Raw genomic sequence first — 26,836 nt, 5'->3', positions numbered from 1 at the left:
GTCTATGGGAAAGTGAACATTAGTGTTTTGTCTTGCACAAACCTAAACCAATTATTAAAGCATAAGCCTGTTATTATTGGCATCCAACAGTCAGGGGATGGGGGGAATTACTTATGTACAACCCCATTGCCAAACAGTGTGGGAAACTGTGATATGCAAATCTATTTCTATATGTAACTGCAAATAGTACAAATGAAAATGATGATTTTTATTGTTTTTGAATTAGGTGCCTGCAACATGTTTCAAAAAAGGGCAACAAAGGAAGTAAAGTTGGGGAGGGGTTCCCCAATTATTGCAACAATTTAACAATATCATTTGTAAAATTGTAAAGAATTTTAGGATTTCATTATATACAGTATATCATACAATTAATAGCTTCAGACAATCCAAAGAAATTTCTGTACTGCTTGGGCTCAGGAACAATGTTTCCTCGCTCTTACACGCATATACACTTTGAGGCCAGTGCAGGCAACATATTGAAGTGTGCGCAACACAAGCTTTTTTTAAAAATTGTGACCTCACATCATTTTTAAAAAATCCGTACACAGGTTGTACACATAAAATCATATTTTTTGCACATGTAGCCTAGAAGGAATTAGAGGGAACACTACTCAAGGATATATCCCAGAACCACTGTTTGTGAACTCAGTTCATCACTGCATCCACAAATGAATTTTACAGCTCTGCTATGCGAAGAAGAAACCATATAAACATGATCCAGAAACACCACTCCCTTTCTCTGGGCTCAAGACTTAAATGGAAAACTGTCCTGTGGTCTGACCATGGAGGCCGCGTTCTCCTAGCCAAAGATAAGCCATCTGGCTTGTTATCACCACACAGTTCAAAAGGCAGCAGCCATGATGGCGGGGGTGGTGTTGGGGGGGGGGGGGTAGTGCATTAGTGCATATGTTATGAGCACATCTGGGAAGGCACCTCATTCATTCTGCACATATTACACCAGCATGGATGTAGTAAGAGAGCCTGGGTGCTAAACTGGGTGCTAAATGGGTCTCTTCAGTTCCCAAATGATTACAGAATGTTACCCCTGTCCCACATTATTTGAAACATGCTGCTGGCATCAAATTCAAAACAAGAATATATTTTTGAGAAAACATAGTAACAAAACTTGATATGCTGTCTTTGTACTGTTTTTAAATAAAGATTGGGTTAACATGATTTGCAAATCACCCATCCTCTTTTTGTTTCTATTCTACACAGTGTCCAAACTTTTTGGAAACAGGATTGTGCTTCACTGTTTGTTCTCACTAGGTGGCAGCATGAACCAACATTGTAGAGAAAAATGACTATTTAAGCTCCATACACAACTTTTCAACTCTAGTCCTCTAGTCTAGGCAAATCTAGAGATAAATCCTTATTGTAGTTTGGTCTCTAAGGTCAGTTCATCTGTGCACTAGCAGGAATACCATCACCAGAATAATGTACCACAAATCCCATCTCTATCGGCCTGCTCTATAGCACATGGGTCACATACTATCATTCATTCATTCAGCCTGTACACATAATGTGCTGTCAGGTATGGGACCTGTTTTGGATCTCCATAACTTAAGTCTACTAAAAATCATTTAAAGATTGAATAAACCCAATAGGCTTGTTTTGCCTCCAATAAGGATTCATTATATCTTAGTTGGGATCAAGTACAAGGTTCTGTTTTATTATTACAGAGAAAAAGGAAATCATTTTTAAAAATTAGAATTATTTGCTTATAATGCAGTCTATGGGAGATGGGCTTTCTGTAATTTGGATCTTTCTGCATAAGGGGTTTCCGGATTAGGGATCCCATACCTGCGAATATGAATATTGTGTATCTGCCATACAAATGTATCGTCTATTTGACAGAACTGTACCAATGATAGCTTTAAGGCTAATGCCAGACGAGGTGTCTGGCGTATATTTTTGGCAATCAGAAAAGCGCTTGCCGAAAATACCGCCATCCGCCTCCTACCTGTGCCTGCACCAGAATGAATGGAATACGCTCAGGTGCAGGCACATGTAGTGGAAATACGTGTAAAAACACGAGACTTTGCATTCTCTCGCGTTTTTATGCGTATTTTGGCTACATGTGCCTGCACCTGAGCGTATCTCATTCATTCGGGTGCAGGCACAGGTAGGAGGCGGATGGCGGTATTTTCGGCAAGCGCTTTTCTGCTTTATTATTATTTTCTGCTTTATCCATTATTGTTTTTTTTAATAGAATGCATATATAGGAGATTGCTGATATTTAAATCTCTTTTATCTTTCAAGTAAACAACAAGTTTGGACTGAGATGCAAAAACTGCAAAACCAACATTCACCATCACTGCCAGTCCTACGTGGAGTTCCAGAAATGCTTTGGGAAGATAGTACGTTATGGCAGCCATTTCTTATTCCATATTACTGGTCACTATTAATGAGATTTTATGAATCTGTTCCTTTCCATTTCCAGTTTAGAAACAATGGTGTTAATTCATTATAGAGCGCAACTGTGGACCCATATATTTGTGAGCTGGGTGTAGAGTTTAGTTAGTAAGTGCTCACAACTGGGGCTGGCATACTGTGCTTAGTGCCATGTAACTGCTCCCTGCCCTCTGCGCTGTGGTACCTTGTGTGCTCAGTGGCAGTTGCAGATGGGGCATTGTACCCTGTGAATAAGGTTATTCCAGCCCCAGCTGGGTGCCATTCAGTGATTTGTACCTTTGCTCTTTCTCACACCACCATGCCCTCCCACCATATTAGGAAAATTTTAATATTCCTTTAACAACAGAAAATGATGCCCTCGTGGCATCAGCTGTAGCTACTGAATTGTTCTTAGTACAAAAGCACCAGCTTTTATTGTCATAGGGTCATGAATTTACCCTTCCTACCCTTTACTCCAAGGTATTGGTACCTGGTTTATAATACACAGAATATTATGCTGGCCCCTCACAAAAAACTGAAACCCACTACCCCCCGTATATGGCACAATTGTATGTCAGTAGGTGGGTATCACTGTGATGTTTATTATGAAACATCACCAATGGGTTAATCACAACTGCAGAGGTCACAGAGAAATGATTCTTAGAAAATGGACCCCCGAGCTTCAGTTTTTTAATTCTTTATATTTCTTCCAGCCTCCCGGATTTCGCCGTGCATACAGCTCCCCGCTATACAGCAACCAACAAAATGCCTGTGTAAAGGAACTGATGCCTTTCTGTAAGTGGTTTTTATCTGATTGCATGTGTGTGTCTGCCCAATAGGGAATCCAAGTATCAGTTGGGGAATTATCCAAATTCCAGCAATTTTTGCAGGACCTGAATGCAGGTATATCCTTCCTTCATAATGAATCCCATTCCTGTACCATGAAAGATAACAATATTGGAAATCACCAAGAGTACCAAGTCCACCAAGTCCATATAAAAGCAAAAGCCCCACGTGCTGTTATACACCTGAAGCTACTTCTACAGTCCCTATGTATTACAAAAGGGGGTACATTATTAAAACACATTTAAATTCCTGGATGTTGGTCACAAACCAAATAAATGCCTGCACCAACAGGGCAGTGTTAGTGTTGGTGATATTTGCTATTTTTATAGTAGTTGATGTAGTTCAGCCACTGTTTGAGATTTTGGCCTCTATTCATTTACATTTAAACTGAAGTTGTATAAGCCTTTTTAGCCAGTTAGAATATTGGCATGGGATGGGAAAGCTTTATACATTATTATATTGTATATATAGCCTTGTTATCAATTGGTTAATAAAAGGTACGGTTACACAGTGTTACACCCACCTGAGTATTTTTTTTTCAGAAGCCATTGTATTAGTTGGCTGATTTGGGCTGCAATATAATATTCCCAAATATCTGGGGCATTTAGGCCTCATATAGATCTATGCATAGTAAATATGTTTTACAGTATAGCCCCACATAATCTGTTGGCATGATTTTTGTAGTTTCTAAACACTTTTAATATCATTATAATTGGGGTTTAGGAGGAAGGAATGCATTATCTATTAATGTCCAGGAGGAGTGCACAGTGAGTAAATACATGGACACTAGAAGTGTAGGAGGGAATGGGTGGCAGCTGCTGAAACCAAAATTGCCAGCATTTGCAAATGGAGCGCATAGGGATGGCTATAGCACCTTTTTGCAATGAAATAAAGAGAAAGGACATTGGTGGAGGTCTAGAGATGGTCTCTGGAATGGATCTGCCACCGGGAGAAATCCTTTATATACAACCTTTAGATTCAGACTTAGCCTTCTACAGACAAACACCTGAAGCCTCCATATTACACCTTCAGTTCTGCCATCAAAGTCGACCAGAACTTTTCCCTACATTTGCAAACAACTGTGCACTTCTAAATTCTAAATTTAATTTTTTTATATCAGAGAGTGACCAATATAAAGATATTATTTACTGTCTAACTAAAAACAAAAGGTAGAACTACTGGGGCTAAGTTGTTAGGCACTCCAAAAGGGACACCAAAATATTATAGTGGTGCAGTATTCACAGGAGAAGTCCCCTTGTGATGGCATTTTTTCTAGAAGTGGGGCATTGGCCCAGGGTAGGAAGTTAGTAACTAGAATAACTGGAGATTCCAACTTTGTACCTCTCAATGATTCTACTGTTTGTTCAGGTGCTTATTTATATGTTTCAGTTCACCTATTCCAAGTCAATAAACAAACATTCTGCAGGGGAGCATGGGATCATTGTAGGAGTACTACAGTATGGCCCATACTGACCTATCTATACACTCACATACAGACCCATACTGACCTATCTATACACTCACATACAGACCCATACTGACCTATCTATACACTCACATACAGACCCATACTGACCTATCTATCCACTCACATACAGACCCATACTGACCTATCTATAGACTCACATACAGACCCATACTGACCTATCTATACACTCACATACAGACCCATACTGACCTATCTATACACTCACATACAGACCCATACTGACTTATCTATACACTCACATACAGACCCATACTGACCTATCTATACACTCACATACAGACCCACACTGACCTATCTATACACTCACATACAGACCCATACTGACCTATCTATACCCTCACATACAGACCCATACTGACCTATCTATACACTCACATACAGACCCATACTGTCCTATCTATACACTCACATACAGACCCATACTGACCTATCTATACACTCACATACAGACCCATACTGACCTATCTATACACTCACATACAGACCCATACTGACCTATCTATACACTCACATACAGACCCATACTGACCTATCTATACACTCACATACAGACCCATACTGACCTATCTATACACTCACATACAGACCCATACTGACCTATCTATACACTCACATACAGACCCATACTGACCTATCTATACACTCACATACAGACCCATACTGTCCTATATATACACTCACATACATAAACTATATATACCAACATCAATACTAACTGTAGATTTTAGTATCACAATAGCCTTGGATATTATGCTTATCCGAGAGCTGATTGTTTTTATGGGAAACAAGAACACCCCCTATCTGCCTATAATCCCCTTTAATGTACTTGTACAGAGTAATCATGTCCCCTAGTACTTCTCCAGAATTTGTTCATAAATCTCTGTCTGCTCTCCTCTATCATCCTATAGATTGAAAATTAGAGAATAAATGATAGAAAAAGTAATCATTTTATTGACACAGCAGTTACATGGTGTCCCTGGGCTGCAGAGGTCTCTCCTGATTGTTTTTCTATTACCAGCACCCACCTATGCAAGATGATAGATGACAGAACAAAACCAATTTCACAGGAGCAAATGATCAATAACTGTTCTGAACAGTGACCACAGGGTGGCATTATGGTACCGCAAGCTCTGTAGGAATAATACTTCTTTACTAACTTCTAGGATTAGATCAGGAATGTGTGTGTCTAAATATATTTAAGCACTTTACATTGTATCATAATATGTATAATTGTATCATAATATGACTATTTAACAAGCCTTCTGTACATTATTCCATGTACTGAGTAGGTAGAATGCAATTAAGTTACCCAATAAGCAGATATCCTTCCTAGGGTAATTGCACATGGGGTGTACTACCCACTGGCATATTTCAACTCGGGACCCAGTATTTTGGGATCCGACTGACCCCTGAATCCTTTGTGAAAGATTTGGGCAAATATTGAATGGAATCGGAATCCTTATTTGCATATAATAAGGCTATGGAAGGGTCAAAGAGAACCGCATTTGAAGCACACAGCTTCTGTGACAAAAAGTCAAGTGATTTTAGGGATTCGGATTTGGTTTGGCCAGGCACATGAATTCGGCTGAATCCAAATCCCAAACAAAAAACACCCATATCATATTAGCCTCTGCCTTTCCCCAAACCCCTTACAGCCAGGCCCGGATTTGTGGAGAGGCCACAAAGGCCCGGGCCTAGGGCGGCAGAAATCTGGGGGTGGCATGCCGCCCCGCCGCACAAAAATCTTTAAATGTGTGCTCCCATACGGAGCAAAGGGGACTTCTCCCCATTGCTCCGTATGCAAGTTGGCCCACGGCACATGCCCGCTTGCACCGCCCCCCCCTCCCGTTCGCGCACTACCGCTGGTCACGCACGCATGCGCACTCGGGGCGGGGGGGGGGGGGGGGCGTGCGACCGGGGGCGGCCTCTGGGCGGGCAGTTTTCAAATCCGGCCCTGCTTACAGCACTGGAACTGGCTGAAATACATAGGCAGAAAATATGCTCCATGGGCAGAAGCATTATTAATATCCCTTTTCCATAACAGATAGACAGAGCTAAAACATGCTGTGTTGAACCATCCATTTATTTGCCCAACATCAAGTGAACCATAATGGCGTATAAGTACATATTTATTCACTAATTTGCACTAGAAGGTGCAAACCCGCAGGCCAGGATCTGTGGCGAGGACACAAAGGCCTGTGCGGCCTAAATTTAGGGGTGGCATGCTGCCAAGCAACAAGTAAATTTTGCTCCCATATGGAGCACAGGGAACGAGACATGCAGAAAACTTCAGCACATCCCGTCCCCAGTGCTCTGTATGTATAGCATCAGCCTAGATGACCTATATTGGGTTTAGATATTATTATACTTACAGAATGAGGGGCCAATTTCTAAATCATATCTTTTCATGTTGGAGCCTTTGTGTACTGCTTGTAAAAAGATACTGATCTTTTTCCTATTTTGGATGCAGTAATACTGACATTTCATATAACATTCTCTATCAAGGCCATGGATAACCCAGCAGTAACGCATTGCCAATGTGTGCAACCGCAAACAGCTTCTTATAGGAGGCTGAGCAGTGCAGTGAGGCGATAGAGGACTTATGTATCTTGTCTGCTTTGTCCCAGCCGCTTCTAATCGTACTGATCCTGTGTTCGATACCCTGAGGGTAGGGGTCATTATGGCAAATAAAGAAAGAAAGAAAGGACAGGATGACAAGAAGAATGTAAGTAACCAGTATATGAGTTTAATGGAATTTTATGAATAGCAAATTAATACAAACTTAAGAGAAAATATACCCCCTTCTTGGTAAAAGCTCATTCAGTTGGGCTTATGTAGAAAAGATTAATACTGTCTGAACTTCCAGATATAAATATAAATGTATTTTTTCTATGCAAATAGACCTGATTCCACAGGTGGAAAGGAGCCCTTTAGAGGCGGGCCAAGTTGGCTGGGTGCCCTAGGCGACCCGGATGGCCACCTCACCCCCACCACTTCCCGCAAGGTGCGCAGACGCGGTGCAGGGGGGGAGCTGTTGGAGTAAGAGATCCAGGCCTAGGGGTTGGCAATGGAGCTACCTGCCTAACGCCCCCTCACTGCTGTGCCCTAGGCAGGTGCCTCTTCTGCCTGCCCCTAGTTCCGGACCTGAAGCCCATTATATCTGTTATTGCTTACAGCTAACAGTTCCCCATCCCTCTTAAGGCTAATGTCCCATGGGGAGATTAGTTGCTCGTGATAAATCTCTGCTACAATGGGCTACTAATCTTCCCGAAAAGCCTTTTTACTTGCAATAAAGGCAATCTCTGGTGAAAAGGCCTACTAACCTTTCCGTGGGACATTAGCCTAAGCTTACACATAAATAGAGATGTAGCGAACTGTTCGCTGTGCGAACATCGGGTGCAAAGTCCGCGAATATTCGCAAGTTTTGGCGTAAGTTCGCGAACGGGTCCACAAATTTTTTTTTTCAGGTTCGCTACATCCCTACACATAAAGCAACCCCACACTTGTTTCAATGTGAAGAGATAGATGCTGGGATTTGAAGTCCCTCTGGTTTAGTGGGTGGTGCACTGATTCTCTGGAAAGCAGATAAATTTTAAATGCCAAAATCTATCAATTCACAATGGAAGATGGGAAGAGTGGGGTTCCATTACATTGTGTGTCTAAGGGCTATGACAGATGGGGAGATTAGTCGGCGCGCTACAAATCTCCCTTGTCGCGGGCAACTAATCTCCCCAAAATGCCATCCCACCAGCTAGAATGTTAATCGCTGGTGGGATGGCATACGCGGTGCCGCAATTAGCCTAAGTAGTGGAAGTTGCCTTGAGAGGGTAGATTTGTCAAATTGTTTTTTTCTTAAGCAAATTCATTCACTCTTCCTACTCTCCTAGCATATTGCTGTATATTGCGTTCATCAAAGTTCCTTCATGTTCTACGGCAGGGGTGGGCGTACGTATGCATTCACGCAGCACTTCTGCATCCCCGGCTTGATCGCAGTCCACCAGAAATCCACAGGGGAACGACTGGTGGACAGCGAATGACGTATTGGCCACCCCTGTTCTAGGGACAATATTCAAGGCAATTTTACCAAAGTGAAACTTTTCAATCACCTCTCTATCAACTTTTATTTTTCTATAGAACTTGTTGTGACTGATTAAATCTGTTGTTAACCATTAAATAAGGTATAGTCCTTATACAGACCATCAGTGTTTTATATTTTAACTTATGTGTTTATGGTTAACAACAGGTATTATGCGGTAACACATCATCACATATTACACAGTGGTACAATAGTAAGTCATTAGAAGGATTAGATTAGATACCATTACCAGTTTAGAACGAAAATTTATTGTAAAATGGAGAGACTAAGTATTCTGCTTTATCTAGCCAATGCTTGAAGAGGAACCCGAGGAACTTCCACCAAAACCAGAAGAGAAACAGGAAGGAGGTGAGAGCAACACCAATTTTCAGAAGAGTCAAGGAGGGTCATTTCTCAACACTGGGAAAAATTGCCCATGGGCAGTAACCTATGGCAACCGATCAAATTGTTCTACATGCAACTGTCTGAAAAAATCCAATCATTGATTGGTTGCTATGGGTTACTGCCCATGGGCAAATTTTCCCAGTACTGATAAATGAGAACCCTTGGTGTCAGTACTTACAGTGTATTGAACTTCCAACTCTTCAAGCCTCTAACTTCCCTTCCCAGTAGCTGACGGCTCTCTGGGGATGCTAGGAGCGACAGTTTGAGAGTTGTTAGTTTGCAGATTGGCCATGACATAACGTGCCTGCTATGCTATCATCTTGATTTCTTCTTTTGATAACTTTGGCGGCCCTATCATACATCTGTTCAGCAATGATGGCAGTTAAGTAATTTAACAGTAATAGCTGTTTTCTGTAATATTATCCCGATGGGAAGGTTGGAGTTTCAATCTCACCGAAGGTCAATTTACTTTTTTCTTCTCTCATAGAACATAATGAGCACCAGTTATAAATAAGTAAATATAATTCCAGGACCAGTGTGTTATTTGTCTCTGAAAAGAAACATGAGGTATTCGAATGAACTGTGCATCGTAAGTGCAGCCTTTCATGGACTCACATGATCTCTTGTTTGATTCTAGACGTGCCTGACGGGGACAAGAAGGGTGAAAAAGGTGGACAGGATGCTAAGGTATTCATTAGAATGTTCAGTAGGCGGTACTAATAAAGCTTTACCTTATAAATGACACGTTCTTGCACCCAAGAGTTTATGTTGATGCTGTCCATAAATATAGTTTAGACTGTACAGCTACTGAAATCCCTGCCACTATATGTTATTCACTGGAGCTAATTATTTCATTTGACACTCAATACTCAAAGGAGATTGGGAAATGTGGTCACAGTGAGGTCTACCTGTAATAACCTCCTTGGAGCGTCGTTAAATATCTCTAGTATTGCTGACAGACAGGACTTACCACCCAATCTTATAAATGGATCTGTCTGGCATACCCACAGTTAGAGACAAAGTGGCCAAGTCAGGAACAGAATAGAGGAAGCAGGAGCATAATTTAAATACAAAGGTTCAGGGTAGGCAGAGTTTGTATGGGGAGCATCATCAGAATGGAAAGTCATCAAGAAATTCCAAGAAAGAGACCAACAGTGAGCAGAAAGATACTGTGTTAATGGGGTTTATAAAGCTCGCAAGGTTCAAAAATATCTAAATTTAAGCTTTTTTGGCATTTATCAATCATTTTACTGCGTATGAAACAGGGAGTAAAACGGCACTATATCCTAAAGTGGTATCACATTAAAGGGGTTGTTCATCTTTGAGTTATCTTTTAGTATAATGTACAGAGTAATATTCTGAGACAATTTGCAACTGGTCTTCATTTTTTATTATTTGTAGTTTTTTTTTTAACTATTTCAATTTTTGTTCAGCTGATCTCCAGTTTGGAGTTTCAGCAGTTACTTGTTTGCTAGGGTCCAAATTACCTTAGCAACCAAGGAGTGGTTTGAATGAGAGACTTATAAAATGTAAGAATAACAATAATTTTGTAGCCTCAGGGGGCAATAGTTTTTTGGCTGCTGGGGTCAGTGACCCCCATTTGAAAGCTTGAAAGATGCAGCAGAGGAAGGCAAATAATTAAAAAACTATAACAAAATAAATAATGAAGACCAGTTGAAAAGTTGCTTAAAATCAGACATTGTATAAGATACTAAAAGTTAACTTAAGGGTGAACAACCCCTGAAACTAGACAAGGATTACCACCAGCCCAATGAAACAACTGGAAAATTATGTAATCACCAAGTACTGAATCCAGTTTTTCTGGATGTGGCCAAATACCGAATCTACCACAAAAGTTCTAGATAAATACAATACAGAATCTATACCCTACGTTGCATATACAAACATTGTATCCAAAACAAATGCACAATTCAGTAATTCTGTTAGCATTTTGCTAAATACAAATCCTAGATTCAGTGTATCTTCGGTCATTACGTCAGTGGGACAGGCACACAGACAGCCCCTTATAACAACTGCTTTGTCACATACATATAGTATATATAGTGGCTGTGATCCTAGACAACCCCCAAAATTGTACTCCCCTGTAAATCTGAGCATCCTTTGGCACACAGCAGTATAAAGTATAACTTAGTAGTGGTCCCATTCATTTTTATGCCATTTAGTAACAAGGAGAAGATATATAACTTTGCGCACATGGACTAAACCATCTAATCCATCTTACCTTTTCAAAGTGTATTGTACATTTTAATTGTAATTGTCCAAGTGCTTGGAGTGCAGAACGCAGTAAATATTGCATTGTGTATAGATATCCTATTCTGTTGCCTGTCGGATAGTGCCAGGAATATTTAGCTGATTTGTTTTCTTCTTGAGCTGCTGGATTTTGTTCTCAGCATCAGAGAATGTTTCATTGTGTGGCTGATAACTCTGCGAAAAAATTTAAGATTTACGTTTTTTAGACAGCAGGTTCCCTCTTTAGTTCATGTTCCTTTAAAACCAAAATATTGTAAAATTCTTGCAGGCAGAAATGGTTCCCTTAGTTTGCTAAACATGAAAAACAAACAAAAACATAAACGCTGTCGCCATTGTTATTATCTATTGGTATATCCAGATATTGATGGTATTTATTTATGTGGACTGATAAATCTTACAAACACATCATTTTTACTGTGCTTTACATGTGGAAGATAAACTATTCTAAGGGTCATTTACTCCGACCCTGGACACAAGGCCTAGAGCACTAAGGGGTGCAAATGTGCACCACGTCAACTACTGACACACTGATTCTTGGTCTGCAGATAAATGAAGGCAAGGAAGCAACCCCTACACTTGCCTCAGCCTTTCCCTGTGCCTACACTTTTTCAGAAATGAATTCATTTTTTGCGCAGCTTTACCTTTCTGCTTCTTTCCATTTGTGGTTATAGAATAAGAAGGCGCAGCCTGGGTTCATGCAGTCCCATTATTTTGTCGCTTTGTATCGCTTCAAAGCCCTGGAGAAGGATGATCTAGATTTTCAGTGAGTATAGCCTTGCTGGCTAGTATAGTCTCATACAGCTATTCTCTAATTTGTGCCCCATGTGAGAGTCATAAACAGAAAGTGCCTTGCTATTTATGTAGTTCCTCAAAGGGTAAAAATGATGCTCAGGGAACTTTGTAAGCACTTTTCCAATTGACCTTGATCATTTTTTTTAAGTTTTAGAGCTGTTAAGCTATTTATTGGTAATATAATGTGCTACCTGCTGGTCAGTTGCTCTGACTGTATGGTGGTAAAGATATATGTTCAGAAGGAAAACAGAAAACTGTTCTAATGTTGCTTTGTGTAGGAAAGAAGCACAAACCTCAGATAACTTTGCAGATTGACCCAGTTTCAGCAAATTAGCCCAAGTGTTTGGAGGGAGTATAGGCTTCTATAGGTATGGGATCCATTATTCAGAAACCTGTTATCTAGAAAGTTCCAAATTATTGGTTAGCCATCTCCCATAGACTCCATTTTAAGCAAATAATTCATATTTAAAAATAAAATCCTTTTTCTTATAATCCTAAATTATAACCTAATCCCAACTAAAATATAATTAATCCTTATTGGAAGCAAAATAATCCTAATGGGTTTAATTAATGTTTGGAGGTCCAAATTATGGAAAGATCCCTTATCCATTAAACCGCAGGTCCCAAGCATTCTGAATAATAAATCTCATACTTACTCTCATAATTCAAGATGTAAGGGCAATTTGATAAATGTTTATTACTAATTTAATATGTGTACATTCTATTTAGTAAAGGTTTCATGCTCTGTTTTTGGATTGTGAAAGTAATATCCCATAATAATATCCCCTAGGAAGGAATATCCCATAATAATATCCCCTAGAAAGGAATATCCCATGATAATATCCCCTAGAAAGGAATATCCCATGATAATATCCCCTAGGAAGGAATATCCCATAATAATATCCCCTAGAAAGGAATATCCCATAATAATATCCCCTAGAAAGGAATATCCCATGATAATATCCCCTAGGAAGGAATATGCCATGATAATATCCCCTAGAAATGAATAGCCCATGATAATATCCCCTAGGAAGGAATATCCCATGATAATATCCCCTAGAAAGGAATATCCCATAATAATATCCCCTAGAAAGGAATATCCCATGATAATATCCCCTAGAAAGGAATATCCCATAATAATATCCCCTAGAAAGGAATATCCCATGATAATATCCCCTAGAAAGGAATATCCCATGATAATATCCCCTAGAAAGGAATATCCCATAATAATATCCCCTAGAAAGGAATATCCCATGATAATATCCCCTAGGAAGGAATAGCCCATGATAATATCCCCTAGAAAGGAATATCCCATGATAATATCCCCTAGAAAGGAATATCCCATGATAATATCCCCTAGAAAGGAATATCCCATGATAATATCCCCTAGAAAGGAATATCCCATGATAATATCCCCTAGAAAGGAATATCCCATGATAATATCCCCTAGGAAGGAATAGCCCATGTCTTGTCCCTGAATTTCCTTGCACATTATTGTTTTCACAGAGCTGGGGAAAGAATCACCGTAATAGATGACTCCAATGAAGAATGGTGGAGGGTAAGTAATAAAAATACAGTTGTCCTTGTACAAACGGCAAATTCAGCAAAGTAAACATTGTGACACATAGAAATACTTCCAGCCCAGGCCAATTCTGCCTTAAATATAAATAGTGATGAGTGAATTTTTTTTGTGAAACAGCCGCAAAAATTCACAGAGTAAGGAAAAAGTTACGGTCACATCAAAACAGTTTTGCTAATTTTTCAGCAAAGCAAAACCGATTCATCACTTAAAGCCACAGTGAGCCTGGTCTGCTTTTGCATTGCACGAGAGTACTCTTTGTTTCCCTAGGATGCCCAACAGTGTAGCAATAACCCCTGTATTAGCATATCACCAACAATCCCATCTTAAAGGAACAGTAACGCCAAAAAATGAATGTGTTTTAAAGTAATTCAAATATAATGTACTGTGGCCCTGCACTGGTAAAACTGGTGGGTTTGCTTCAGAAACAATGTAATAGTTTGTATCAGGGCTCCCCAACCTTTTATATGCATGAGGAAAATTCAAATAAAAAAGTAGGATTCCTAGGGTGCCAAATAAGAGCTATGTTTGGCTATTTGGTAATCTCTATGTGAACTGGCAGCCTATAGAAGACTGTTTGGCATTATGCCGGGTTTTTATGCAACCAAAGCTACCTACTTTGAGGCCACTGAGAGCAACATCCAAGGGGGTTGGTGAGCAACATGTTGCCCCTGAGCCACTGGGTGGGGATCACTGGCTTATATAAATAAAGCTACTGTGTAGTAATGGAGGCAATTGCAATAGGACTAAATGGCACAGGTTAAATAGGGGATAACAGAGGCTCTGTAGAACACCATTATATTCTATAGAGCTTATCTGTTATCTGCTACATAACCTGAGCCTTTTCTCCTTTGAATGGCTGCCCCCACACAGCAGCTTATTTATACAAACCATAGTAGTTTCCCTGAAGCAAACCAGTGCACAGCAACTGTATTTTATTTGTGAGTATTTTAATTACTTAAAACCATTTTCATTTCTTCATTTTTTGTGTTACTGTTTCTTTAATATCATTCAAACTAGTACAGTCAGGATTACATGCACTTATATTGGGAAAAAGAGCAAAGAACACAGCTGTTACAGATTGCCTACGTTGCCTTTCCTCTATCAACTTATTTCAACATTACTATTGTTTTTTATACACCTTATTTTAACTTTCTTACTGCTGCAAGTTATAATTCAGAAGCAGCCTGAGAGCCACACGTTAAAGACCCTGTTATGCCGTGCTCTAGTTGGCTTCAAAGTTGTGGCAGCAGAAGCTGCATTAGGAAGTTGCAGAACAAATTCCAAATGTTATAAAGCCACTGAACAGTGGAACTGAAGTACAGAGATAGGCTGTTATTGGTCTATAAGTATAAAGAGGTCATGAGGCTAGAAATCCTTAATGTGGAATTGATAGAAACATGTGCTGGTTATTAAGTGAAAATCAGACGTGTGACCCTTTCATGCAACTCTATATTTATACTCACGGAATTGTAGAAATCAGAATTTCCGGCAACAAAAGGAGTATCCAATGATCTCTACTTCAGCACTAACAAAGGAACTGGAAAACTAGCATGGATGTGTAAGAAAATAAGAAATTCATAATTAGCAGCAAAGAGTAAATAATGAATAATCCATAAAGAGAATTACAGGTATGGGACTTGTTATGCAGAATGCTTGGGACCTGGGGTTTTACAGATAAGGGGTCTTTCTGTAATTTGGATCTCCATACCACAAGTCTACTAAAAAAATCATTTAAATAAAGTAGGATTGTTTTGCCACCAATATATATGCAGTCATCATTCAAACTACTTGATTTAAATGAAGTCTGTACTCGTTTTGAAAACTGGGAACAATATTAATGATTTATTTCAGGAGCACATTTCAGAACTTTCCTTTTTACAAAATTAAATTTGACTGAGAACATCAGAATATGGTGTGCATTCTCCTGTTCACAGAAATATTTTTTTTAGAATTATTTGTAGAGAGATACCAAGGCTACTGATGGGCAAAACGGGTGCATTTTGCTTTGCCATCGAATTGGCAAAATGAGAAATTTCCCCAAAATGCAATGGAGTCGATGGGAAGCTGAAATTACCTTGTTAGAAAAGCTCATTTTCACTATTCTACAACTATTCTTCATAGAAGGCCCAATGTTGCCATTTGTTCCAAAGATGGTGCCTGGACACCTATAAAAATGGTGTGGAAGGCAAGGAGTAGACAATACTGATGCCTGTGGTTTTTTAATGGTGCACTAGGCTGTGTTTTTTCCCAGCACAACAGAATGCATGGCAAATTCTAGTGTGGATTCCCAAAAATTGTTGCAAAACCACAAATTTTGTCACAAATTTTTATGGGGCAAAAAGTTCACGCATCCCTTACCAAGGCCTTGTATAGTAGGCATATCTATTGAAAACACAACCGTAGAAGAACAAATTGTTAATTCATGAACACAAGACCATCTAAACAGAAAATAGTGAGATGTAAGTTTACTGGCCCATAGAGCAATTTCCATTTAGGAGAAGCAAGAAAATCAAAAGCACTGATCTCTAATGATCTTGGTACAACGATCTATAAATAAATTAAGGAAAATTGATTGTGTTTTATTTATTTGCCTTCGTGTTTGGCCTCTCTTTGTTTTAGGGTAAAGTTGGTGAGAAGGCAGGCTACTTCCCAGCTAACTTTATTATCCGGGTCCGAGCTGCAGAAAGAGTGTATAAGGTGACCCGATCTTTTGTAGGAAATAGAGAAATTGGACAAATCACTCTGAAGAAAGACCAGGTAGGTGCCTATTAATATGCTGTGAGCCAGGCATTAAAGATACAAGTAAAGCATATCTATTAAACTTACTGTAAAAGTCAATAATGCTGTCTAAATCCAGTGATGAAAGTCAACAAATGAGCATTAATGACTAATATAGTTCAACACGAAAGTTATTCATTTAGTTAAAAAGTTTAGGTTTTTTAACCACCAGATATACTGTAGTTTGGAAGGGAAGATGTTCAGGGAACAAACTATATCAACCCAGCTCCCAAAAAATTACCTGTTCCCTTGTACCTATTGGCCAAATGTAGAAGCAGTGGCAGCCATGTTTGGCTGTGTAACTTTTGGTTCCTGTCTCCCTGATCACAATTACCCACAAGGAGCATGTAATCTGAAACCAGGACCAGGTTGGCTTCCAGTGTGCATGCTCCTGTTCATGAATTATGGGACTGTAAAGCTGGCCATACATGCACCGATAATATTGTATGAAACCCCGTTTTGTACGATATTCGGTGCGTGTATGGCAAGTCGGCGAGTCGACCGATATCGCAGGAAGCTGCTGATATCGGTCGACTCGCTGGTCGGACCGGTTAAAAGATTTTGATCAGGCGCCATAGAAGGCGCCTGACCAAAATCTGCCTTCAGCGCTGAATCGGCAGAAGGAGGTAGAAATCCTATTGTTTCTACCTCCTTATCTGCCTGTTTCAGCCCTAAAGGCTAGTTGCGGATATTCACCACGTTAAGGGCTCTGACACACGGGGAGATTAGTCACCCGCGACAAAACTCCCTGTTCGCGGGCGACTAATCTCCCAGAGTTGCCTTCCCCCTGCCATCCCACCGGCGACAATGTAAGTCGCCAGTGGGATGGCACACGCGGCGGCGTGGTTCCCAGGGGACTAATCTCCCCGTGTGTCAGAGCCCTAAGAGACACAGCAACATGGCGGCTGCTAAATCTCACTTTATTTCTTCTTGGTAGTCGTAAACAAAATGAATAATACACAGATAAGCCCTTTTTATAATGAGCTGTGCCCTATCTCAGAGCAAAACAAAGGTTGCAGTTTGATGTTTGTTTAAACAGAGGTTATTATCTACCTTTAAATAAATTACCCTCTTTACAGGGGAGGAGTTGGGGGGAACACAACTATTTCCCTTTAGTGCTATATAATGGCAAAAATGGCTTTTTGGTTTTTATTAAAAACCTGTTTTTGTTTGTTTTATTTCCTCAATATCAAAGTAATTTGCCTCTCTAGTTATTAAAAAAAGACTGGTAATTATAATTCACTATATATTATCTCAATAACAGATTGTGGTGCAGAAAGGAGATGAAGTCAATGGATACATCAAAGTGTCCACAGGGAGGAAGGTAGGGCTATTTCCCCTAGACTTTCTGCAAGAAATCTGAAGAAGGAACAAGATTAAGAGTATCTGCCTGGGAACCCCGGAACAGCCCACACAGGAAGAACCTTCCCAATGCTCCTGACTAAAGGACTATCATCAGTATGATCCTTCATTCACACCACTGTGGATACTGAAATGAGAGTCTTTCAGAAAGCTGTGCTCATTGCTCTGCTGACTCACTCAGCATTGATTTGGGATATTTACGTGTAAGTGAAATTGACCAGACCAAAACCTCAGAGGGCCTGACCAATATTTCAACACCTACTGTATTGTTGCCTCCAAAATGAAAAGATAAAAACCTGAATTCCATAAGGAGGGGGCATTGTTACCCTTTTCTTACCTGTTGGTGTTCTGGTCCACTTGTAACACAGAATCTGTTCAAAAGTTCTGTTCTGTTCTAAACCCAACAACATTCACTTTAGCAATGTGTTCACTAACAAGGGAGAATTTCTTTTTTTTAGATTTCCAGTTGTAATGGTATGATTCTTCTGTAGAAATCTCCATGCGGCACATAGAGCACCATTTTAGAGACTTGAATTTGTGTTTTTGTAATTATATTTAGGGCTGCCTTTATGTGCTTTTTGCATTTCTGTTTCAGTACCTGCAGTGGGTATACTATTGGCTCCCACAGTTTGGTTAGTGACAGTATTCATGCCTCTGCCCTTAGTGCTAAATGAATGTCTGATAGAGACAGTGTTCTTCAAAACCAAGTGGAAGTTATATGTGTATATGGCATGTGACTAAATCACATTCTAATAAGAATACTATACATGGTATTAGATAAAATGATCTTCTTGACACTAGGGGCAGCACAGAGCTTCAAGCAGATGGTAATTACAGGTGACCCCAGAGGTGCTTTCTGCTTAAGTTACCAAGAGTAGCTTTGCAGACAATACCATAGAGTTTAAAATGATCAGAGACATGTGGCTTGTTAAAGGCTACAATCTCAATATTAAATGATCCCATAGGAGGATGGGGATGGGATTTATAGAAATATACATCTATATATACATTTATACAAATCATGTATCTTGCTCTATGTCTACATTCTCCGTCCCTTTCAAGAGGTGATGCTTTACACCGCTGTGCTGCCTGCTTACTCAAAAGGGAAATATGTTGCCCAACACTGAGCATTTCTGTGCTCTCTGTATGTGACTGCTGCTCTGTGTGTTCTACATAATGTGCCCCAAGGTAGGACAATGTGGCTTGCTTCTGTAATATGACAGCTCTGCTAAGAACCATTATTGTATTACAGGTATAATATCTATTATCCAGAATGTTTGGGATCTGGGGTTTTCCAGATAAGGGATCTTTCTGTAATTTAGATCACCAGGACTTAAGTCTGAAAAAAATAATGTTAACATTAAGGAAACCCAACTGGATGGTTTTGACACCAATATAGATTCATGCAGCTTAGTTGGGATCAAGTACAAAGTACCATTTTATTATTACAGAGAAAAAGGAAATCACTTTTAAAAATTTGAATTTTTGGCTTATAATGGAGTCTATGGAAGATGGCCTTTACATAACTCAGAACTTTCTGGATAACAGGTTTCCAGATAACAGATCCTATACCCGTATAACAAAATATGTTTATTGTTATTTGTGTCACTCATGCATTCAGCATTATACAAGGCAGAGCCATTTAAACATCATGAATTGCTGCAATTAACTGTTTACATAATGTTTTATATCAGAGTCAGGCTGTGCAAAGTGACATCTTGTGACGACAGAATATATGCTGTAATTACACAGCTTTTGTGCTTCCTTTCCTTGTGTTTTGTCGGATAAGCACATGCATCAAACTGTGAAGAAGTGGAATAGAGTGTGCTGCTATATGTGCTGACTCTGTTGGCTGCCTCCATTTTGCACATGCCATTGCCATTCTGTTCATGTGGGGGGGGGGGAGAGGGGAAGTTTATGGAGAAAGGTTTGGCACATCTACTTTTATGCATCTATGTTGCGGTCTGCGCCCAATAAAATGCTAAGAATGCTGTAGGCCATGGGGTTTCTTTATTTCACGGATGAAATAGCCACACAGGGCTGTCCTCTTAGCAGGTCAGTTGTACATTTGTTTGTGAACTGGGTTCTATTAAAAGTGATGATGTTCTGCAAAGAAGTCTGTGAGTAGTTATCCATCCGAGCGCTGATCTGTGTGCTGCTTTGCGCTGCTATTGGATGAGGCTTTATATCTAGGTATCTGCAGGCTTCTCTACACATAGATGCTTATCAAGAATATTAACCATCTCTCTTTAGATTTCTCCCCCCCACCTTGTGTTATTAATTAGCTTTCCCCTGATATATGTCATGTTATTAATGACCTTCCCTAATGTCATCTTGTAGAAGTGATATTTTTCTCTACCATTTTTTTTTATTTGTTATTGATATTTATATATTTTCTTTTAATAAGACATTTTCTAAGTGTAAATAAAGATGACTTCTACTAGACACAGAGTTCTTCATCCACAACTCAAGCATGAAGGTATTTGTGGAGCGTTATGAAAACTGATCACCCCTGAAACAGTGGCCAAAATAAGTGTTGCCCTACCGCTCTTGGTGCTAAATAGCAAGACATGGCCCTTCCAAGGTTGTCTTAATCCTGTTAAACCACAACTAACCTATTATATGAAACTAGTATGTTTTTATTAAGCCTATTTGGAAGGGCACAGCTAGTTGCTAATCTTTCTGTACTTCTGGCCTATCCTGACATCTGTGATTCTATTTCTCTGCTATATGCACAGTCACTGGAAAAAAACAGGGTCTCCATTATTTCCTGGCTGCAGTTTGATCCATTGATACAGGCTCATAAAATGACCTGCTTTAGACACGACACAAGGATTTTCCACTGGAAACTATGAGTAATGATTTCTCAGCTACACAAAGCAAGATGCCATGGAGATAAGTTTCCAAGCTTATCTGATTTATTGCATCAGATTGCATTGTACAGAGTTACAAAAACAGAGATTGGTCCTGAAATTGGTAAATATTACTGAGACTTATAATATAACATTTTATACAGACACACATCAGTATTTGTGTTTATTGCTAAAATAAAACATATATTATGTGTAAATATACAAAAATCCTTTGAATCTATCCTGGTTTTGTCCTCTAGAAATCTTTATAAACAACAATTGCATATGCAGGATATTAACATGAAGGAAGTAACATACAGTAGATAATGTATGTATGTATATCTTTATTTATAAAGCGCTACTTATGTACGCAGCGCTGTACAGTAGGATACATTAATACAAACAGGGGGTTATTAAGATAACAGATAAATACAAAGTATAACAATAAACACAAATAAATAAAAGATACAGTTGCAATAAGATAAGAGTCAAAGACACAAGATGGTGGTGGTCCCTGCCCCGTAGAGCTATGTAAAAGCAGCTGCTCTATGTTTATAAAGGTAGTTTGCCAGCCTGAACGTGTAGACATTTTTTTTGGTGAAAAATATTAATGTAATGTAACTGGGAATGCAAAGTCAGTTTGGCAATATTTACCATACTCCCCTTTTAGTAAAGTGCCGATGTCACAGTGACTGTGTTGCATAAGCCTGTTGCATTTACTATACAGTGGTCTGCACTTCATTTTTGCTGGACAAGCTGCATTCAATACTCCTGGTGCAGAACATAAAATAAATATTGGAGAAATTGTATCCAATTAAACAATCAGCACTTTCCCTTTACATATCCCTTGACATGATCTAAAGTCATGCCTAAATACCGACTAGAGACTCTTTAGTACTTTGGACTTTTTGTGCTGTCTGTACCTAGGCTTCCCCTTGGTCCTTATTCCAACTCCGGCAGGAGCTAAGCAGGCCCTGACACTGGATGATTTTATATCTTTGGGGATTATGAACCATCTCTTAGTAAGTAGTAACATTTCCCCCCACTGTCGATAAAATCCTTGGCTTCCATGCTTTCTGCTGAGAACAAAACCAACCACTTTTTTTTCCTTTAACAACCTCCTTAATGATCCTGGTCATTTTAATTAGAGAGATAGACAGGGCAATATTTATTCATGGTGCATTTCTAATTATTGGGTTTCTGTGAACGCATTTACTAAATGAAGACACCTGTGAAACATGTCAGTATCTAGGAGCTGACATCCGTAACATTTTCATTCATTCTATAATCATGTCAAGGTTTGTTATTGCAACCAACAAGGAATTGCTTAGAAGAGGACCTCTTTATAGTCTATGTAAGAATTCCATGTACAGAACCTTCTACTCCCTCTGTATTACACATAGCATGAACTCCTATACTAATATGCAGCTAATGGTACCTTATTTTTCAGGTCATATTAGTGTTTACTCAATATGATTTTCACAGAATAAACATAGAATAAACAGAAAGCATGTGGCATATTTATCACACTCCTGAGTGTAAATTGGCACAGTTGGAAGTACAAATATCAAATGGCTCTCGGTTAAATAGTGATCATTAGTGATGAGTGAATCTGTTCCATTTCACTTTACTTTGAAAAAAAAATGTGACTTTTTTTGACGCACGCGCCCATTTTGACGCGACTGTGCCAATTTTGAATGGCTGCGCCTAATTTGACTCACCCACAACTTTTTTTGACGCCACTGCAATTTTTCCACAGCTAAATTTTTCACCTGTTTTGAGAAAAAATTTGTAGATGCCGAATTGAGAATTCTGCTGCAAATCCATGCCTGGCGAAAAAAAAATCCTAGTGATCATCAGATGGATTTGTAAAATATGCTGTTTTGCAATTACTGAAGCTAATACTGAAAATGAATAAAGAAGTCTATTGAAGACAAGGTCACAATGTGTTATACTTCATTTACGGTTTTAACTGCACATTGTGAATAAGTGCCTCCTGCAGACATCTAAATATCGGAATACAGTGGAATAACTGGATGTTATTGGGCCCCACAGCAAATTCAATTTAGGGCTCCAAAATATTTGTAAGTTGGCATATTCTATAAAGATGTATTGAACATACTCACAAATTAGGACTTAATTGGACCCCTACACTCCTGGGCCCCCCTGCAGGGTCTGCACCCTCTGTAGTTACGCCCCTGACAGAAAACTACATATTATGTTGAAAAGAACCATGGAAATACAGTATCAGTACATTTTGTTCAGTTCTGAATACCAAGGCAGTCATAAATGAATTAAATGGTCATGTTTACAAATTCCCTTACTGGCTGCTCCTTAGGTTCCTTGGACTCCCTACATAGTTTTTTTTATTCATCAAGACCTCTGCCCAATGAACCCCTTAGCATGGATGATAGCTGCCCTTGCTAACTAACTTATTTCCTCTCTTGTCTGAGGGACACCATAGTTCTATGCTGGGCAACCCTAGGCAATTAGCATCCATCCAAGGTGTATGGAATCCTAACCAAGCCAATCTTAATGATTGTTCTGTATAGTGGCCATATTTAGAAAATTACACTTAGCCATAACATATGTACAATCAATTCAGATGTGAATATCTTGTGAATATCTAGCAAATACATGTTTTTTTCTTAATAAATATGTCTAATCAATAGGACTTGACTTGGTGCTAGGTTACCAAAGATATCCAACTCTCCAACAACTTTTATTAAAGGTCCCATTTGTTCCTGCGCCTCTTAGCAATTGCTAGACCTCTTGTTGGCCGCTGGCTCATTTGCCATTCTGGTCTGTAGGTGGGCTAACAAACGATTTACTGTACACTAGCTTCTGCATGGCTGCATTTGCTCCAAGATACCAAAAGTGAATCATATCATTCCTTTATAAGTCTTGTAAATAAAAAATAAGAAAGAAGGAAACCTGATGGCACTAGATGGTGCTAGTGTAATATAGTTTAACACTGGTACATGAAGGAAAACTTTAGCGTATTGTTTCCAATGAAAGTGCGGCTGTTTTTGATAAATAGTCGGGCCATCTGCTCTCTCAAAACACATTAATACCAAGAGCATCTGCTTTCCTTGTCAGCTTTTTAATCAAACTGCCATAGATCTTGCAACCTGGCTGAACACCTTACCCTTTTTACAAAGCAATGCAATTCATAGAAGAGATACCCTGGTGTTAATGACTGAGCTCTGACCTGCCAGCAGCCTATAAACCAACCATCAACTTACTTTAAAGATTTACAGTACAGATTCATGCTACAATAAACAGAATGATTCATGGTGTTTCAGACAATACATAAAGTAATGAAGTTCACAGTCTCCTCTCCCATTCCTAATTTTATATTTACAACCAATTCAAACTGCCTATAATAATACAAATGGCGGCCAAAATGTTAAAAGACTGTCAGTAGGACGGAACTAAAAGCAACAAGTCATTCACTTCCATTCTACTTATCATGTAACAAGATGCATCTTTACTATTGAACATTTTCCTGTCATGCCATTACTCAGTTGAACTCTGTCTTCATATGTCAGTTTTTTCATATTTCCCTGGTTTATCCCCATTGGTTTTTCCTACCCCTGGACAGCCGCCCCATTCTCATACACATGCGCATCATTTTCGGTCAGATACAGAGCACTGGGGACAGAATGCGATGAAGTTGTTTGTGTGTCCCTTCCCCTATGCTCCTTATGTGAGCACATTTTACGTGTGGTTGGGTGGCATGCCGCCCCTAAATTTATGCCTACCCCTTGATCCCCAATGCCATAGGTTTGCTTTGAGTGGTAATAACACATTTGACCCAGAAGTGCTGATTTACAGTATGAATATAAGTGCACAATCTTATTTGCCAATAGCAAGTCTACAAGTTGGAAATTCAAAGCAAAGACATGATTGCTACAGGTAGCTGCACTTGTACAGTCTGAGAAATATAAAAATAGCCACCCCATTTCATGAAGCCCTTACACGGCCAATATTTTCCAAGTGTCTGCAACACTTAAAGGCAGCAGTTTTTGTTTTTTGTTTCAGTTGAAGCTCCTCTTGGGGGTTCAGCCATTAATCAGGACCCAGGGAGCGACATCAGGGTGAAAAAGCAGGGGAGTTGATATGTTTGGATATAGGAAAATAGTGTCGGTCATTCAGTCAAAGTTCCAAGAACGTCCACAACATCAAATTTTACCTGAAATCCCATGTTAACTGACCTTCAAGATGGTATTTCAAGTGCATCTATGAGAAAGAGAAATTCATTTTTTTCTAAATCTCACCCAAAATAAGCCCCCCCACCACCACTGCACCCAGACTTACCAAGGCACCAGCCCCACAGTTGGAACCACTGCTTTAAGCCTTTGAAACCTGTATCTGGACACCTCTGCCCAAACATCATCAATAAAATAAGAAGAGCAATATTGTTCTGTTCAGCCCAAAAGAACCAGAGAGAGAGAGAGAAAGAGAGAGAGATACACTTAAAATGGATGGAATGGAACCTGAAAAATGGGGAGGATAGATTTATTTGCATAAATACAGGTGAGAGTGGAAACAAACACAAAACCTATATTGTAAACCTGCAGTATCTGGAGGCAACAAACCATAAAAAGAGTAATTACATAAACATCCTACAGACCTCATGAACTACAATCACTACCACTGGGCCAATAGGAACACACTCATTAGTATATAATCTTGGGTCAACTATTTCATTGGCACAGGAGGCTGACACTTTACACATGCTCATTGCTCCTTAGTGTAAGTAATACTGTAATTCTCACAAGTGGCAGTTTGTGAACCACTAATCTAAGCACATTATGAAACAGCTATGAAGCAAATGTGTATATTATATTGGTCTGATGAAAAATAATCCTTTTTTTTTTTTTAACATACTGAGAGCCGAGACGTAGTAAAAGCTGTGAGCTCCCTTTGTAATTAGATTATGTTTTATGTATGAAATATGCCTGCTCATTCATAAAATATTAGCTAATGAAGCGACAATTGCTTATTCATAAAATATTATCCCATCAAAGATTGACGCAAGGTTGTGACAAGACTGACTGCTTAGTGGGGGCTGAGGGGCAAGAATTGATTGGTGATGGAAGACTCACCCAATAGGCAGCTTGGAGGAGCACAGATCAGGGCTTTCATCTCTATGCCAACCCTACTGGCAGAATATGCAGTCATCACCAAGCAATAAAACTTTGACTAAGTTACATTTGCCAAAACAAGAAAATGCATAAAAGCTTCCCTTTGAATGTAAACCTTTGACAGTAACTGTAGAGATGACTTCTATAGGGCAGAGGAGCCTATGATTAAGTACCCTATTGGTACGAAGCGCGTAAGGCTTTTGTTTTTTCTTTTATATAGGGATTAAATAAAATGTATACACTTTTTTACATTTAATATGACTTCAGCTGTTTGATATACTACCTGGGAATTGGAGTGCCTGCCCATTGATGTCACAGCTGTGGGATGAATGCTTTCTGGCATAGGGAATGGCTGCTAGTCATGCATTTCCAACACCAATTGATTGGTTGCTATGGGTTACTACACATGTGCAAACTTTATACCTTTTAATAAATAGGGCAGGTTGTTAAAGAAAGGCTGTTGAGCTGACAGCCAGCAGTCTAAAATTGCTAATGTCTCAGAGGCCACTATTTACATTTTCTGTGAGAATTTGGTGCTCTGAGGGTGCATAAGAAGGACATATTCTGTGAACCAGCATAGTATATTATTTGATACTAACATTGAGTTAGAAGAGAAAACTCCCTAACTTAAATGCATCAGTTGGGGAAATTGTTTTATATTTCCATCTTTTATGCGTCTGGTAAGCTCACTTTACCATCTAATGGGTACAGCTGGTTAAAAACACAGAGAGTGTTTCCAGCCTATGAATAATGGAATATACAATCCAAATGAAGTACAATGCAAATGAAAGGAAAGAGAATGGATGATATACATTGTGTAAATGAGAAACAGATGTAAGG

The 26,836-nt window shown here is 39.3% G+C and overlaps 1 protein-coding gene across 1 annotated transcript in view; it reads left to right on the top strand.

Annotated features, from left to right (window-relative positions):
• The window catches only part of stac3 (SH3 and cysteine rich domain 3), a 37,318-nt gene extending 17,560 nt beyond the window's left edge, over positions 1-19,758 (top strand). Inside the window, 9 exon segments of the mRNA NM_001007506.1 lie at positions 2,263-2,360; positions 3,108-3,189; positions 7,357-7,454; positions 9,113-9,173; positions 9,847-9,896; positions 12,152-12,243; positions 13,779-13,830; positions 16,474-16,611; positions 17,897-19,758. Of these exon segments, the coding sequence (NP_001007507.1) occupies positions 2,263-2,360; positions 3,108-3,189; positions 7,357-7,454; positions 9,113-9,173; positions 9,847-9,896; positions 12,152-12,243; positions 13,779-13,830; positions 16,474-16,611; positions 17,897-17,995 (770 nt within the window). The 3' untranslated portion in view covers positions 17,996-19,758.
• The last annotated feature ends 7,078 nt before the right edge of the window (positions 19,759-26,836 follow it).

The sequence above is a fragment of the Xenopus tropicalis genome, chromosome 2 (assembly GCF_000004195.4).
Source record: "Xenopus tropicalis strain Nigerian chromosome 2, UCB_Xtro_10.0, whole genome shotgun sequence".
NCBI classification, from domain to species: domain Eukaryota; kingdom Metazoa; phylum Chordata; class Amphibia; order Anura; family Pipidae; genus Xenopus; species Xenopus tropicalis.
The sequence above is the reverse complement of the archived record's forward strand: the minus strand, read 5'-3'. Positions and strand labels throughout refer to the sequence as shown.